Raw genomic sequence first — 16,505 nt, forward strand, 5'->3', positions numbered from 1 at the left:
TATCAGCCCAACACTGGGAGGGGGCCAAACCGGTATTGGGAAAAATTTATATCGTGCAGGACACCTATGTTTGGGGTCATTGTCCTGCTGGAAGACCCAAGATGTCGGATGCAAACACAGCTTTCTGACACTACCACATGATCCATTACACTATCCCCACTATACATAAAGGGTGATCTGTAGCAGAATGCATAGCTTACCCATCATATGAGACCCTGCTGTCAGCCCTGATGTATGTTTCGTTACCACAAACTTTATCAAGGGATGACTGAATGGATGTCTCGTGTATTGTGTTATCTGGTTTCCGGAACTTTTTTTTTTATAATGGTCTATCCCCAGGTTAGGCAGTCCATATCTGATCTGTGGGGGTCCAACACCTAGAACCCCAGCCAATCAGCTGTTTGCAGGAACCACTACGCCCTCATTTTCAGAAAATGGAGCCACACACCTACAGCGCCATCCAATTTGTAGTGGTTGTGTTGTTACTGCAGCTCAACCCCCATTCTCTTCAATGGGAGCTGTGTTGCAGAAACCATGCATGGCCACTATAGCATGTACAGAGCTGTTTGCTTCCGTCTCTGTTCTGTGTGTATTGAGGGAAGCAGTTGTCAAACACCTACTGATCAGATATTCATGGCTTATTCTCATTGTGGTGGTCTGTAAATATATATTAACGTATGTGTTTGTGTGTGTGTGTGTGTATGTATGTATGTATATGTATATATATATATATATATATATATATATATATACATACATACATACATACATACATACATACATACATACACACACACACACGCCGGGACCGCCCTCGGCCAAAAGTCCAATCAACAAAAGAAGGTCGGGCACGTTAGGTAGAGGATAAAATAAGCTTTCCTTTATTCACAAATCTTGACACGATTCACATACAGAAAAAGGTCTGACGCGTTTCAACTACGTTGAGGCTTAATTGTAGACGCACGATTAAGCCTCAACTTAGGTGAAACGCGTCAGACCTTTTTCTGTATGTGAATCGTGTCAAGATTTGGGAATAAAGGAAAGCTTATTTTATCCTCTACCTAACGTGCCCGACCGTCTTCTTTTGTTGATATATATATATATATTATACACAGTATGTGTGTGTATTCCCAAACATATAACAGGAGTGTGGTGCACATTTGAGAACCATGTAGCAAACCTTATGGGGTTTTATCACAAATTGCTGTGATTTTTCAGCTGCACGCTTTGTATCTTAAGGCCATTGCACCAGTTTAAGACGGGGAGGTAGATCAAGTGATTTGCAATAACTGTGTTAAATGAAATCAAATCTGTTCTTTCTTTGACAAACTTTTTGCCACCATCTTTCACCCTAATACATTTTCCTTAATACATTTGTCTGAAACATGTCTGAGATGATGGGGAAGATTTATCAAAACCTATGGAAAGGAAAAGATGACCATTTGCTCAAAGTTACGTTCTCAAATCTTTCAGAGGCCTTTTCTAAAATAAAATAAGTGATCTGATTGGTTGCTATGAGCAATTGCACCATTCTTCCTCTGCTCAGGTTTTTATAAATCTCCCTCCATATCCACTTTTCAAATTTGCCAAGGGATGAGAAGTCGCAATTTTTTGTTTCTATAATATACAATAAAAACTGGTTTAAACTGCTTAGTCAATGTGAGTTTCCGTATACTGGTCACATTGCCAGTGCGGAGTTTGATCAATTCCACAAATGTGTTTCAGGCACATTTTTGCCAACTCACAGCATCAGATTTGCCAGTGGCCTCATTTATCAGAAATGGGGAATAAATACTGGGTACTACGGTAACAACATCGGATTTTCGGTTAACCTTTTGGCAGGTTGGATTTTAGTTAGGTTACAAGAAGAAACCAATACTGTGTAAATGTGTATAAAAAAAAAAAAAAAAAGTATATTTAGTTGTTGAAATTTTGAATTTACCCACAACTTTTTTTCTGTTAAAGTTTGTAATTTTGTTTCCTGAAAAACTTCGCAAATACTGTAGAGCTGAAAACCTGTGAACTTCTGTGTTTCAACTGCAGTGTGTGAATAGTGGTCCAGACTCTGAGACCCCACCAGTCAGAAGAGGCCACTTTTATTTTTAATGTGGTACCCCGCCCCTAAACATCTTATCCCCTATTAAAAGGATATGGGTTAAGACGTCTGATTGGGGGGACCAGGCGCTGGAACACCCCACGTCACCCCAGTTATTCGGTCCGTGCCGGATGACGGGCGACCACAGCCGTCACGCCCCCTCCATTCATGTCTTCGAAAGGAGATGGACATTAATGGACATTGACATGAATGGAGGGGACGTGATGTGGATAGGGAATAAGGTGTGTAGGGGCAGAGTTCCCCTATTAAGAGGGTTATCCAGTGTTAGGCTGCTTTAACACAAGTGTATTATGGACGCCAGTGTCGGTCTGACTATGGGTCTGTTGACCTGAACTTCCACCGGTCATTACACCTGTGGTCAGGCTGGGCTTGTGACCGTAATAGGCCCTTAAAAAACTGGCCTTATAAAACTAATAACCTAGCCTCTAGATAGGCCAACAGTATGAGATTGGCACCCCCGCTGACTCCCAAAACCTGCTGTTTGATGGGTCTGCCATGTCCATATAAGTCCTGTATGAGTGCTGTAGTGATAAAGGGGGAGATACCATGATCACCAAGGTCTGAAGGACTCCCAGCTTGTGGTAGAGATTTTGCGTAGTACTATTGCAGTACTTTCCAAGGGCTGTAAGTGATGCATCGCCGTATAATTCTTACCTGCAGTGCATGGTACCAAAGCTTTGTCCCAAGTGTCAAGGGTAAGGCTGAAATTCCATGGTTGCTACTAAAAGTTCAGAGGTGTAGGTACAAGTGTAAAAGAGGCTGCGGCACCTGTGTGAGCACTATGGCCCTTCCAAACAGTTGATCGGCAGGGAAGCTGGATATCCCCTATAAATAAGTATTTAATACTGGCCCAAGGGTGTGAAAAACTAAAACATTAGACAGTGAGATACCCTGAACAGGTAAAGAGTACATGATAGTAAATAGAAGCTAACTGTCCATCCATAGTTTCTGACTCTGTCGTATCTTGGATTCAGTGCAGGGTCTGGAGTAGTTAAAGGGGTACCCCGCCCCTAGACATCTTATCCCCTATCCAAAGGATAGGGGATAAGATTGCAGATCGCCACGGTCCCGCTGCTGGGGACCCCTGGGATCGCCGCTGCAGCACCGCTCTATCATTACTGCACAGAGCAAGTTCGTTCTGCACGTAATGACGGGCAATTCAGGGGACGGAGCATCGTTAAGTCACGGCTCCGCCCCTCATGACGTCTCTGCCCACCTCTTCAATACAAGTCTATGGGAGGGGGCTTGGCAGTCATCACGCCCCCTCCCATAGACTTGCATTAAGGTGGTGGGCCGTGATGTCACGAGGGGGCGGAGACATGACGTCACACTGCTCCGTCCCCTGTATCGCCCGTCATTATGCACAGAGCGAACTCTCTCTGTGCAGTAATGATAGTGAGGTGCCGCAGCAGCGATTCCGGGGGTCCCCAGCAGCGGGACCGCAGCGATCTGACATCTTATCCCCTATCCTTTGAATAGGGGATAGGATGTCTAGGGGTGGAGTACCCCTTTAAGATCTTCTTCATTGAGTTAACTTTAAGCGCCTGGCATGATTTATGGGGTTGGCATTATGCAGCTCTTTCATTAATGAGGCCATATTTTAACTTTTTAGGGAATGGGCGCAGCTGTCAGCCGCTCTCCTTCGCCGCTGTTATCTTGTCGTACACAGCTCCAGATGAAGCTCTCGGCACTGGCTCTTAAGTGACAGCCTAATCTGGAGTGTGCGGCTCCAATACATTAATGCTGCGCTGAATAATTAACCCCGGCAATTATGTCCTCCAACTAATCACCAGGCAGCCAGCCCAATCCATCGGCGTGTGCATCATGGAGCCCTGCCTGAAAAAAGGGGAATATTCGGTGTGCAGCCTTTAGGCTAAAGTTTTTATTCTAGCCCTTGTAGAACTAAAAGTCTCAGCAGCCCCTGTTAGTCCCTGGCTAGTATTTCTTTAATGTTTTGCAATACCCTGCCATCTTGGAGATGCAGGTTTGTTACAGTTTTGCTGCTGCAAATTATATTAAAGGGGATATCCAGGAAAAAACTTTTTTTTTTATATATCAACTGGCTCCAGAAAGTTAGATTTGTAAATTACTTCTCTTAAAAAAAATCTTGATCCTTTCAATACTTATGAGCTGATAAAGTTGAGTTGTTCTTTTCTGTCTCTTTGATGACACGTGTCTCAGGAACCGCCCAGTTTAGAAGCAAATCCCCATAGCAAACCTCTTCTACTCTGTGCAGTTCCCGAGACCAGCAGAGATGTCAGCAGAGAGCACTGTTGCCAGACAGAAAACAACAACTCAACTTCAGCAGCTGATAATTATTGAAAGGATTAAGATTTTTTTTTATAGAAGTAATTTACAAATCTGTTTAACTTTCTGGAGCCAGTTGATTCCCCTTTTAATGTTGTAGGGTAACCAAACCCAACACATTTGAAATTAGGTTCAGATGTAACTGTGCATTTACAGCAAATTAGCAACAGTGGGTTTATGGTGGATTTTGACTATGGGAAGATAAGCAATAAATCCGCACCATATCCAACTGTGATATGAACAGCGTCCACAACCGAATCTACTCGGCACCGGTATAGTATGATTATTGAGAAACGGATGCTCCACATGTAGACTCCCAATCCTGGATAAAACAGCCTAGGGTGCTCTGCTGATCAAGCCGACTAGAGATGTCCATAAATACAGTTCATAAGAAAGAAGGATCGGGGCACTCACCACTGCTGCAGAAGTGTACTTTATTCACGATCCAGGTGACACAAAAACAGGAGCGGGACAGACAAACAAACACGCAGGGGTGCTAAGCACCCCTGCGTGTTTGTTTGTCTGTCCCGCTCCTGTTTTTGTGTCACCTGGATCGTGAATAAAGTACACTTCTGCCTCAGTGGTGAGTGCCCCGATCCTTCTTTCTTATGAACTGTATTTCTGATATGAACAAGATGCAGATTAAAAATCCACACCGCAAGTCAATTTATTGCCTTTTTTTTCTTTTACGTAGATTTTTTACACAGTGTGCGGGCATTGCTGCTATTGTTTAACGTTACAGATTTTATGCATGCAAATTTACAGGGAAAAAGTCACTCTGTATCTGCCCTGTTTAAACATACCTTCAAAGGGTATTTTGTATTTTTCATGTTTAAAGCATACCTATCATATCAGAAAAAATAATAATGCTTCTATATATTACTCACTAGGTTATGTAGATGCTTTACATGTCTTTTTTTATCTGTATTTGGCTCACAAATCCCTCCTTTTTTTTTTTATACTCCATCATTCTGACATCCACTGCTCAGGAAGGGGTGTGTCTGAGGCAAGTACTCACCATGCATTCACTTCCTCCCTGAGTCTGCTGTGCTGGTTCTAATCATCCAATCACTGCAGGCTGCTCTGTAACCCCCTCCACTCTGTTTACATGCTGCAGTCTGATAGGAGTGAGCACAGAGGAGTACTAGTCCTTACTGGACTTTTTTTCAGCCTGTGCTTCAGCTGGGACAAAGATGATGCTGCAGCCGGACAAGATTATGTTCTGGATGATATGGGGACCCCTAGTGGTCTTTTTATTTTTTTTTATAAATAAGCCTTGATTTCTGTAAAAGGACATATTTTTAGGAAGTATTTTTAAAAGGTTAATGTTTTGCCTGGATGTGCAATATATAAACAGTTTTTAAGTTTTTAACTCTAGCAGTGCCCATAGGCCATGAATGCCTGAGAGGTGTGAAGAATGGGAGGGGGTCTACGGAGGGGCGCATGTACATTTTTAGGATAAGAATACCCCTGTCATAAAAAAAAAAAAAAAATAAACTTTTGACATTTTTCTGTCAAAAAGTTTAGTTTTTTGGGGCCCAAGTGTTTAGATCATCACAATCTCTATGACAAGCCAGTTGGTTATGCGCTTCAGTTACCAGCTTGCTGCACAAGGCAAACTCCGGCTGTCCGGGCATGCAGTTTTGCAGCAGCTGGAGGCACCCTGGTTGGGAAACCCTGCACTAGAGTAACTTTCAGCTACATTGCAATATTTCTCTTCCCCTAAATTGCAACCCTTATTAGTGCCCATGCACACTACCAAGATTCAGCAAGAAATTCCTTCACTGAATTCTATGAGTGGATCTGCGCCCCCTGGAATTTGGGTAATTTTGTGTGGAATTTTCATTGGAATTAACCCCTGCAATTCAAAGTCCCATTGACAAAGTTCCTTTGAACATATTCATACTTTTGGCGGAATCCCCATCGGTGTCGGAACTTCCGTGGTTGGCCCTACGCAGCAGAATCCCATTGAGATCCATGTGTATCTGCTGCAGACAATAACCCGTGTGCCTGGGCCTTTTTATAGTGCAGAGCTGCGTTCACAATCCCTAGACTTCAGAGCTGAAAGCTTGTTGCTTAGTCACAGTTGAACACAGTTCTTGCTCTGTTGTCTTCAGAATAACTTGTTAGTGGTGGCTTTGTGGACATGATGGTTTCCAGTAGGCACTTGTATATCTGAGAGTGCAGCTCTGGAGTGTAATCCGGGGTGTAAGACTTCACATGTATTTGTAAAAGAAAACACAAACAGCCCCATTCATATAAAATGATATATAAACTACAGTGGTCCCTCAAGCTGCAATATTAATCATTTCCAGGACGACCATTGTATGTTGAGTCACTGGACAGCATTTATAATTGTAGGTGTAAGTGAAGCATTTTTTTTGTGTGCTGGTAATGTGTAGGAACAACAAATTAATTATATGGTCACAGAACATTTCATACATTTTGTGCAGGTCACATTTTCTGAAGTTTCTCTCTTCACATACACCAATAAGCTAAGTATTGGGCTGGTGTAGTTTTAGAGACTTTTCAGTGGCCTTTCGCCTTTTTTGAGCCTTTTCACAAAAAGGCACAGTTCCTAAAACCCGTCCATATCATGTGTATTGCCAAAATCAGTGGATTGCAACTCAAAATAAGCAGAAATGTGTAAACCAAAAGGCGCAATTAAACCCTGCTTGCGCCTTTTCTAGACACAAAAAACAGTCTAAAGACAATGATAAATGTCAGGCCATAACTCTATGGAAACCTGGTAATTGGTTCTGAAGTCACCAAAATGTCATCCAAAAAAAGGAAAAAGTGAGGATTAAAGAAAAATAAGTAGATAACTAATCTAGATAAAACAAATCCTTACATATAAAAGTAAGAAAGATCTGCTGGGAGCTGTAATCACTGTATATGTAGAGGACAGGAGCTTCTTCAGGGTCCTTTACAGTACACAGTGTCCTAAAAAAGTAACATGGTGCTGCCCTTACTAACCCTGGTGTAGGTAAAGAGTAGTACAAAACATATAATACCTCCCTGTACTATAGGGGGCTCTACCAGACACCAGTCAGTGCATGCACTTCAGTAATACAGGGATTTTACCAGTGAAATGCCCATTCTGATTGGTCGGTTCTCCCAGCCATTGACACATTTCACAGATCAGGAGGATCAGGGTAGTGGAGTGAAGTAGAGATGAGCGAACTTACAGTAAATTCGATTCGTCACGAACTTCTCGGCTCGGCAGTTGATGACTTATCCTGCATAAATTAGTTCAGCTTTCAGGTGCTCCGGTGGGCTGGAAAAGGTGGATACAGTCCTAGGAGACTCTTTCCTAGGAATGTGTCCACCTTTTCCAGCCCACCGGAGCACCTGAAGGCTGAACTAATTTACGTAGGATAAGTCATCAACTGCCGAGCCGAGAAGTTTGTGACTAATCGAATTTACGGTAAGTTCGCTCATCTCTAGAGTGAAGCGGTTCCCGTAATATCGGTGAGGAAACGTAGGCACTTTATATTTATGTGCACTTTCTTTCTATGCAGTACTGTAGCGGGGCGCCATAATAGATTGATACTTACTGGGCGTGAGTCCTGACATTTCAGTCATACTCACATAGCACCTACTGCATTATTTAGCTTAAATTGCATAGGACATCTGTTTTCTGAGCAATAATATCACTCATATAAAGTGCTTGAGATTACAATAGTACTGAACCGCACACTCCATCTGTATTATTATTGGGGGATCCTGTCTGTAAAAGCTTGTTGTTAGTTTAATATATGCTTAATAAAATTGTATTTTTATTCATTCATCTAAATGTAGGCTCTACATTTTTTTCGGTGTATGCTGTCTGTAGTATTGTATGTTGAGTCTGGTTTCAAGTTACGATTGTCCAGAAAAGATCATTGTATGTTGAAACTATTGTATGTTGAGGGATCACTGTATAGGGGTTTGTTCAGGGGAGGGCATAACCTTTATAACCTTTGTTCACTTTGGGATTCTCAATCTATTTAATATCTTCTTAACCTACTACTTCTTTTCCAGCACCCCTGCAACATTGGAGCAGAACTACGTAGTCTGTGAGCTCCCCAACAAGATAAATCTACTGTTCTCCTTCGTGAGGAACCATCTGAAGAAGAAGAGCATCATCTTCTTCTCCAGCTGTAAAGAGGTGAGGGGCATAGGGGGTGAGCTGGGGTATTAGAGACTGATCTTCCAAGGGGTTACCGGGCCTTGTTCTAAATTGTATTTGATACTCTGGGTAGTGCTGGGCGATATGACCTAAAATGAGTATCACGGTATTTCACGGTATTTTTTTTTTTTTTTACATTGAGACTTGCATTGAGGTGGCGTAGCGGAACCAAATGGGCTTTTGGAACTAAATGATTTGAACACTGGGGCAGTGGAGTACCCTTTTAAATAGATGTAACAAACAACCCTACAGCCTCCAGCTGTTGCAAAACTACAACTCCCAGCATGTTGGACTATATAGTAGTGTATAGTATAGGTCAGTGTTTCCCAACTAGGGGTGCCTCCAGCTGGTGCAAAACTACTACTCCCAGCATGCCCGGACAGCCGTTGGCTGTCCGAGCATGCTGGGAGTTGTAGTTTTGCAACAGCTGAAGGGCCTACTGTAACACAAACGAATGTCCAGCACTAGGTATGCGAATAAAATCTTTTCATTTATTGAAGTTGCACAGGACAAACAGGTACAAGTAGTCTTTCTGACGCGTTTCGCGCTTAGATGCGCTTAGTCATAGAATAAAGACTTCACACTAAAGACACATTAAAATAGTATTTGTGAACAATCACGTGACTGATAGAAATCAGATTTCTATCAGTCACGTGATTGTTCACAAATACTATTTTAATGTGTCTTTAGTGTGAAGTCTTCTATGACTAAGCGCATCTAAGCGCGAAACGCGTCAGAAAGACTACTTGTACCTGTTTGTCCTGTGCAACTTCAATAAATGAAAAGATTTTATTCGCATACCTAGTGCTGGACATTCGTTTGTGTTGGATCTATTGTGGAAGCCGGGGCGGTGCCGGCGGGTCCGAGACACAGGTGTGCGCACAGCAGGAGTGAGCTGTATCTTGCCTGGATACTTCAAGGGCCTACTGTAGGTATAGTATATTATACAGACCCCTGTCCATCCCAGAACCCTGACTCACCTTCCCAGTTGCTGCAGGAACCGTCCGGGGAGGGTGGTCCGGGCCATCCATCCTTCCTGTAGTGTCCGGCGGCATTCCGGGTGGAGGGTGAACCGGTCCGGGCTGTCCTTCTTCTCCGGGGGTCCTCTTCTCCACTCCGGGCAGGCTCCGGCCTAGTAACGCTTCAAAGACGCCGCTGCGCAGTGACGTCCGTGCGCAGCGACACACCTGACGTCACGGCGTAGGGGCGTCTATGCAGTGTATTAGGCCTGGAGCCTGCCCGGAGTGGAGAAGAACACCCCCGGAGAAGGACAGCCTGGACCGGTTCACCCTCCACCTGGAATCCCGCCGAACATTACAGGAAGGATGGATGGCCCGGACCACCCCCATTACGGGGTTTAATTTTTTTTATTGAATCGGAGGGTGGGGGAGGGGCCTGACCGGTATAGCGGTATGGGCAAAAATCCATGCCGTGGGAGGAAAAAAAACGGTATCCGGTTCATACCGGTATACCGCCCAGCACTAACTCCGGGCATGCGGGGAGTTGTAGTTTTGCAACAGCTGGAGGCATCCTGGTTGGAAAACGCTGCCATTGACTAATGCAGTGAAAAAGTCGGATTTGATTGACTGCTGAGAAGTGAAGAGCGCTGCTGCATACTTCGGCCGGCTATTACTTATGTGCGAGTGGCTCTAGCTATAGAATTTTCCTCAAAAATCTGCGTATATGTGCTTTTATGTTTTGTTTTTATATTTCACATAAGTTATGAGGATTCCTTGATTCAAATGATCAAAGAATGTCATGCCTTGTAAAGTAGGGCTGGGCGGTATGACCAAATATGTGTATCATCAGTATTTTTTAAACTTACAGCGGTTCCACGGCATATAACGGTATTTTCACCCCCCCCCCCCCCCCCCAAATCATGTGACCCGCCAGCGCTGTTCTGCCGGCTTCTTACATGACAGTGGGCTCAGCCTATCACTGGCCGGGGCGGGGCATCGCTCCGGCCGGTGATAGGCTGACGGCTGTCCTCCCCCATCCCCAGCGTGCGGCCGTGGTGGGTGAATTAAGTTTATTTTCTGTATCTTTTGCAGCCTGGGCATAGGGATACAGCGTACAGCAGTGGTCTCAAACCTGCGGACCTCCAGCTGTTGCAAAACTTCAACTCCCAGCATGCCCGGACAGCCGTTGGCTGTCCGGGCATGCTGGGAGTTGTAGTTTTGCAACAGCTGGAGGTCTGCAGGTTGGAGACCACTGGCGTACAGTGAGTTCCAGCGCCCGGCGGCCCCCAACAAAGAGGAGGAGGGCAGTGCTTGACATCTGTGAGTAGTACCCCACTGGGCTGATCATTAATTGGGGGGGCAGAACAGTTCTGGCGGGTAACATAGGGTTAGTTCCCCGATGTGAGGACAGCGCAGCGCTGGGCTGATAATACATTCCCGAGGGGGAGGGGCCCAACCGGTATTGCGGTATAGGGGAAAATTCATATCGTGCAGCTCAAAAAATTCGGTATTCGTTATGAACCGGTATACCGCCCAGCCCTATTGTAAAGAGTAAAACAACTAAAAATGCAGCCAAAAAAATATATTTACTGTAACAAAGAGTTTTGGTAGTAAAGTACCAAAACTGCATTATGAAACACAAATAAAATAGTTGCAGGCTTTGGTTGCTTTTCTTTCAAGCCATACAAATACTATGCAAAAAAGTATGTGAAGGAGGCCTACGTCTCAGGTCTCTTCATTATACCTTTGGTCGGGCTGGGATTTGTAGTCATAATAAAAGTTTGGCTACATTACAGCAGTCTGAATGAGGCTCTATGGTCGTTTCTTTTCTCCCTCAGGTGCAGTACCTGTTCAGAGTGTTCTGCAGGTTGCGGCCTGGTATCCCCGTATTGGCCCTCTATGGCAAACAGCAGCAGATGAAGAGAATGGAAGTTTATAATGACTTTGTGAGAAAAAAGGCGGCGGTGCTTTTTGCCACTGACATCGCAGCTCGAGGGTTAGGTAAGTGTTGTCACTGCACCTGTGGAAACAAGAATAGAAGATACAATAAAAAATGTGCACATAATATAAAGTAAACTACAACCAGGTATGTCTTGATGGGCACCTTAAGTTTGGAGGCGGCCATTCTGTAAAACATTTTAGACATAGGGGTGGAGTTGACTTTTCTGGTTTAGAAAGCCTGTCTTTAAAGGGTACCTTTCATAAAAAAAAACTTTGATATATTATAGATTAATGTATGCAGAATAACTATCCAATTGCATGTTGTTAAAAAATAGGCTTCTTTCTGTTAAATTTTCCAATTTGAAAAAAATGACCACTAGGGGTCTCCCTATCAATCCTGGTCGCAAGCCCTTTTTATAGATTTCAGACTCATGCTGGAGTCCTAAATCTGACTGCAGCCGGGACACAGACAAGCTCAGCCCTGCTCCCTGCCTGTCAATCAGACAGGCAGGAGCCATCAGTGTGCTCATAGCACAGCAGGACATACTCCTGACTCTGCCTTACTGCATGCCCTCATTCATTTTACTATCTGAGCTCCGATCTTTCTTCTCTCCGCACATGCAGTTGTAAACAGAGAGGAGAAGATTCAGAGCTGCCAGCTGCTGTGTTCATAGACTCTATGCTGGGCCACGCCCCCTTCCTCCCTCACACTAGGACAGCTGAATGAGCAGCCAAGAAGAAAATTAATCGGGTAGAAAGAGGGGTTTTTGAATGAAAAGAAACACAGGGATAGTGTCAGTTAGTCAGGGATGGGATTAGGGAGAGTTTAGATCATGATAGGTACTCTTTAAATATTGTATTTTCTGGGTCCCTCCTGTTCAGAACTGTAATCTTATTAGACAGAGATGGGAGCGTCTACAAAGAACATATCTCTGTCCATTCATTACATGAACAGTTCATTGATTTATATGGGTTCTGCAATACTTCATGTCACCTTTGGTGGCTCTGCAGGGGATTTTGCCACTTTCTGCTGGGTTCATCCACACATTACAGCAGCTCATATCCTCAAGGTTTGGGATCCCTACCTGATTATTGGGGGTTCTGACCATTGTGACCACCGATAAGGAAAGCAGAGGTCAAATGTCACTTATTCTCTATAGGACTTCTGAACATTGATGAGCGCTGAACGAAGTTATCTAGCCAAAGAGCAGCACCTGCATTCTATCAGGGCTGCGTCTCCAGTCTTGGAAAGCTCTTTGTATCACACCATGCCCCCTCCATTCATTTCTAAGGCAGGGGGCGTGGTGTGAAGTCACAAGGGGGCGTGGCATTACGTCACCCCCCCCCCCCCCCCCAGTCCCGGAAAGAAAGAGCTTTCCGAGAATGGAAACGCAGCCATGCATAGAATGCAGGTGTTGCACAGAGATCGCAGGAGGTCCCAGCGGCAGGACCCCTGCGATCAGACATCTTATCCCCTATCCTTTGGATAGGGAATAAGTTGTCTTTGGCTGGATAACCCCTTCAAGTTCTATAGAATATGAATGAAACGGTGGTCAAAAGTGCATGTGCTGCTTCTACGATCTCTAGGGGAAGGACATAAAACCTACATTCTCCTGACTGGTGGTTGTCCTCCCCCTAGTACAGACACGTCATTTATATAGATTATGACCATGTTATCATGAATATAGTGCTGGATATTGTGCTCCACCTTGATGTTAGTAGCTATTAGCCCACAGAGTTGCTGCCTTTGCACTATTGCACTGTATCGTTGTTTTATGGAGAGACCTCATGAATCTGTGTTTTTTATTTTATTTTTATATATAATTATTAGATTTCCCAGCAGTGAACTGGGTGCTGCAGCTGGACTGCCCTGAGGATGCCAACACCTACATACACAGAGTTGGGAGAACAGCCAGGTATGTGTTTTCCTTTTATTTAAAGTGTCCCTGTCACTTTGATATGTCACGGAGACATGGGAAGAGTTTTGATCGGTTGAGGTCTCGGTTCTCCACTGATCAGGAATACAAGTCGGGGGGAATCGCTTTGTCATTGCTTTTCACTCTCAGGCTTGTAGAAATCATTATCTTGCTGCTCTATTAGATGTCTGTGGAGCAACGAGACAAAGATCGCTACAGGGAATAAACAACAATGGTGCACACTTGCCCTGCCTTGTGCTCCTGATTGGTTGTGGTCCCAGCACTGAGACCCCGACCAAATCAAAACTTTTGACATGTCGCTGTAACTGGCAGTGGCAGTGCATATAAAAAAATAAAAATAACACAAAAAACTTGATTTATTGTCCAAAAATTCTCTTGTTTCATAATCTTGAGCTGTGTTTTAAAATCTGAAGGCTTCATTGCCGAAAACTTCCAACCATTTGTGCCGCCTCAATATCAGTGCTTGGTTTGTTTTAGGAAGTATAGGGGGAGGTTTATCAAAACCTGTATTGAGGAGGAGTGGTGAATCCTCATAAGGCAGTGTCTCCCACCCAAGGTGCCTTTAGCTGTTTGCAGAACTACAACTCCCAGCATGCCCGGACAGCCGAAGGCTGTCCAGGCATGCTGGGAGTTGTAGTTTTGCAGCAGCTGGAGGCACCCTGGTTGAGAGACAGTGTTGGAAGGAATTAGAATGGTGATTGTAAATCCTCATTGTGTGACAGATGATAAACACTGCAGCATTGTTACCGAGCCATTGCATATGGACCGGTGCCTCCATACTGTGAGCGATCATGAGGTAATTGAGGGGAACCCCATCCTGATTAGCGCTCATCTTCCCTCCTCAGACGCTCCAGCCATATCCCCATTGAAGCGTGTCGTACGTGAGCTGGATTACATTATAATGGCTGTGGCTAATGGAGCTTGCCGAGACTTCAATGAAAGTTTCATGGGCCACAAGAGAATGTAATTGTCCCCCATAAAATGTAATTAATGATCGGCGGTAATTAGATCCTGCATTATCGGCTGTCATTATGTCCGCCACTCGGCCTCGACTCACAGCGCTGTGGTGGAATACAGAGAGGTGTGATCTCCAGGCTGCTGCTTAGAGCTTCCTGTTCTCTGTCCTGACGCGTAAGAAACTCCCGCTCACCCTATCGCCATCTACATCTCAGGATGGAGAACAAGGCTGGTGAGTATGGTACATGTACCACCCTTAACATATCTAAGGCTTGTGGTTGTGCGCCAATCGGTTCAGTGTCTGGCTCTTTTTTTTTTGCGCCAGGTGTACCCTAAACTCACACTGCCGAGTCCCGCTGGATCCCGTTGACTTGAATTTGGTCTGTTTGGTCTTCAGTATGTTGAGCATTACATCCGCCGCTTGGCTTAGACTCACTGGGCTAAGTTCATACGGCCGTTATGCTCCGACCTGTTCAGTGTCTGTTTGGTCAGAGCACAACTCACACCGCCGAGTCCCGATGGAGCCCATTGACTTTAATGGGGTTTGTAAGGTTTCTGGTATGTTAAGCAACATTGCAGTAAGTGTCTGATTAAAGTCCCTATGGGGCACCACAAGTCACCATTTTCCCCTACTACCCACAGCTCTGTACAATCCGTAGTGTCTGTGCCTTTGTGCCTTAGTGGACCAAGCTAGAGTACCAGGCAAAGCTGATACAAAATGTACAAAACTGTGCCTGGAGACAGATTGCCGGATTTCCACGACTTGGTTGATCGCCGGGGTTGCAGTTATGATACTGATATCGTATTAAAAGTTAGCTATTAATTAACAGTATGGAATAAAAAGATTACATACAGTACAGACCAAAAGTTTGGACACATCTTCTCATTCAGAGTTTTCTTTATTTTCATGACTATGAAGATTGTAGATTCACACTGAAGGCATCAAAACTATGAATTACCACATGTGGAATTATATACATAACAAAAAAGTGTGAAACAACTGAAAATATATCATATTCTAGGTTCTAGCCACCTTTTGCTTTGATTACTGCTTTGCACACTCATTCTCTTGATGAGCTTCAAGAGGTAGTCACCTGAAATGGTCTTCCAACAGTCTTGAAGGAGTTCCCAGTGATGCTTAGCACTTGTTGGCCCTTTTTCTCTTCACTCTGCGGTCCAGCTCACCCCAAACCATCTCGATTGGGTTCAGGTCCGGTGACTGTGGAGGCCAGGTCATCAGGCGCAGCACCCCATCACTCTCCTTCTTGGTCAAATAGCCCTTACACTGCCAGGAGGTGTGTTTGGGGTCATTGTCCTGTTGAAAAATAAATGATGGTCCAACTAAACGCAAACCGGATGGACTAGCATGCCGCTGCAAGATGCTGTAGTAGCCATGCTGGTTCAGTATGCCTTCAATTTTGAATAAATCCCCAACAGTGTCACCAGCAAAGCCCCCCACACCATCACACCTCCTCCTCCACACCAGCACACCTGTGAAGTGAAAACCATTTCAGGTGACTACCTCTTGAATCTCATCAAGAGAATGAGTGTGCAAAGCAGTAATCAAATCAAAAGGTGGCTAGAACCTAGAATATGATATATTTTCAGTTGTTTCACACTTTTTTTGTTATGTATATAATTCCACTTGTGTTATTTCATAGTTTTGATGCCTTCAATGTGAAGCTACAATTTTCATAGTCATGTGTGACCAAACTTTGGGTCTGTACTGTATGTGATTAGTATTGCGAGGTCGCCTGGACCTGGGGGGCTGCCAACTGTTGTAGCATCGTGTTTTGGACCCCTATGTAGTTCGTAGAAGCATATACAGCAAAAATAAGATGTCCTTGGGCATGGGATTTTCTTTATTAAACATGCTCTAAGGAACAACCCCGTATTACAAGAAACCATACTCCATACGCTTTTCTATCACCAGTTATGGTGACGTCATCAGGGGAGATCGCTCGGAAACTTTTGCCGTCGCATAGCCTTTGGCTTGTACTTTCTGTATTATCGTTAAGATAGTCAGTCTATATCAAAATCCCTTTAATTTCAAAGCCTTCCTCCAAAATTTTAATCGGTTTTGTAAAAAAATTATTATAGTGCATGATAATACACAA

At 44.2% G+C, this 16,505-nt stretch overlaps 1 protein-coding gene across 1 annotated transcript in view; it reads left to right on the forward strand.

The window, feature by feature from the left end:
• The window catches only part of DDX10 (DEAD-box helicase 10), a 267,940-nt gene that overhangs the window by 14,100 nt on the left and 237,335 nt on the right, over positions 1–16,505 (forward strand). The window contains exons 7-9 of the mRNA XM_056561668.1: positions 8,447–8,573; positions 11,392–11,554; positions 13,326–13,410. Of these exons, the coding sequence (XP_056417643.1) occupies positions 8,447–8,573; positions 11,392–11,554; positions 13,326–13,410 (375 nt within the window). The remainder of the gene's footprint in view (positions 1–8,446; positions 8,574–11,391; positions 11,555–13,325; positions 13,411–16,505) is intronic.

Source organism: Hyla sarda, chromosome 2 (assembly GCF_029499605.1).
Source record: "Hyla sarda isolate aHylSar1 chromosome 2, aHylSar1.hap1, whole genome shotgun sequence".
Lineage (NCBI taxonomy): Eukaryota > Metazoa > Chordata > Amphibia > Anura > Hylidae > Hyla > Hyla sarda.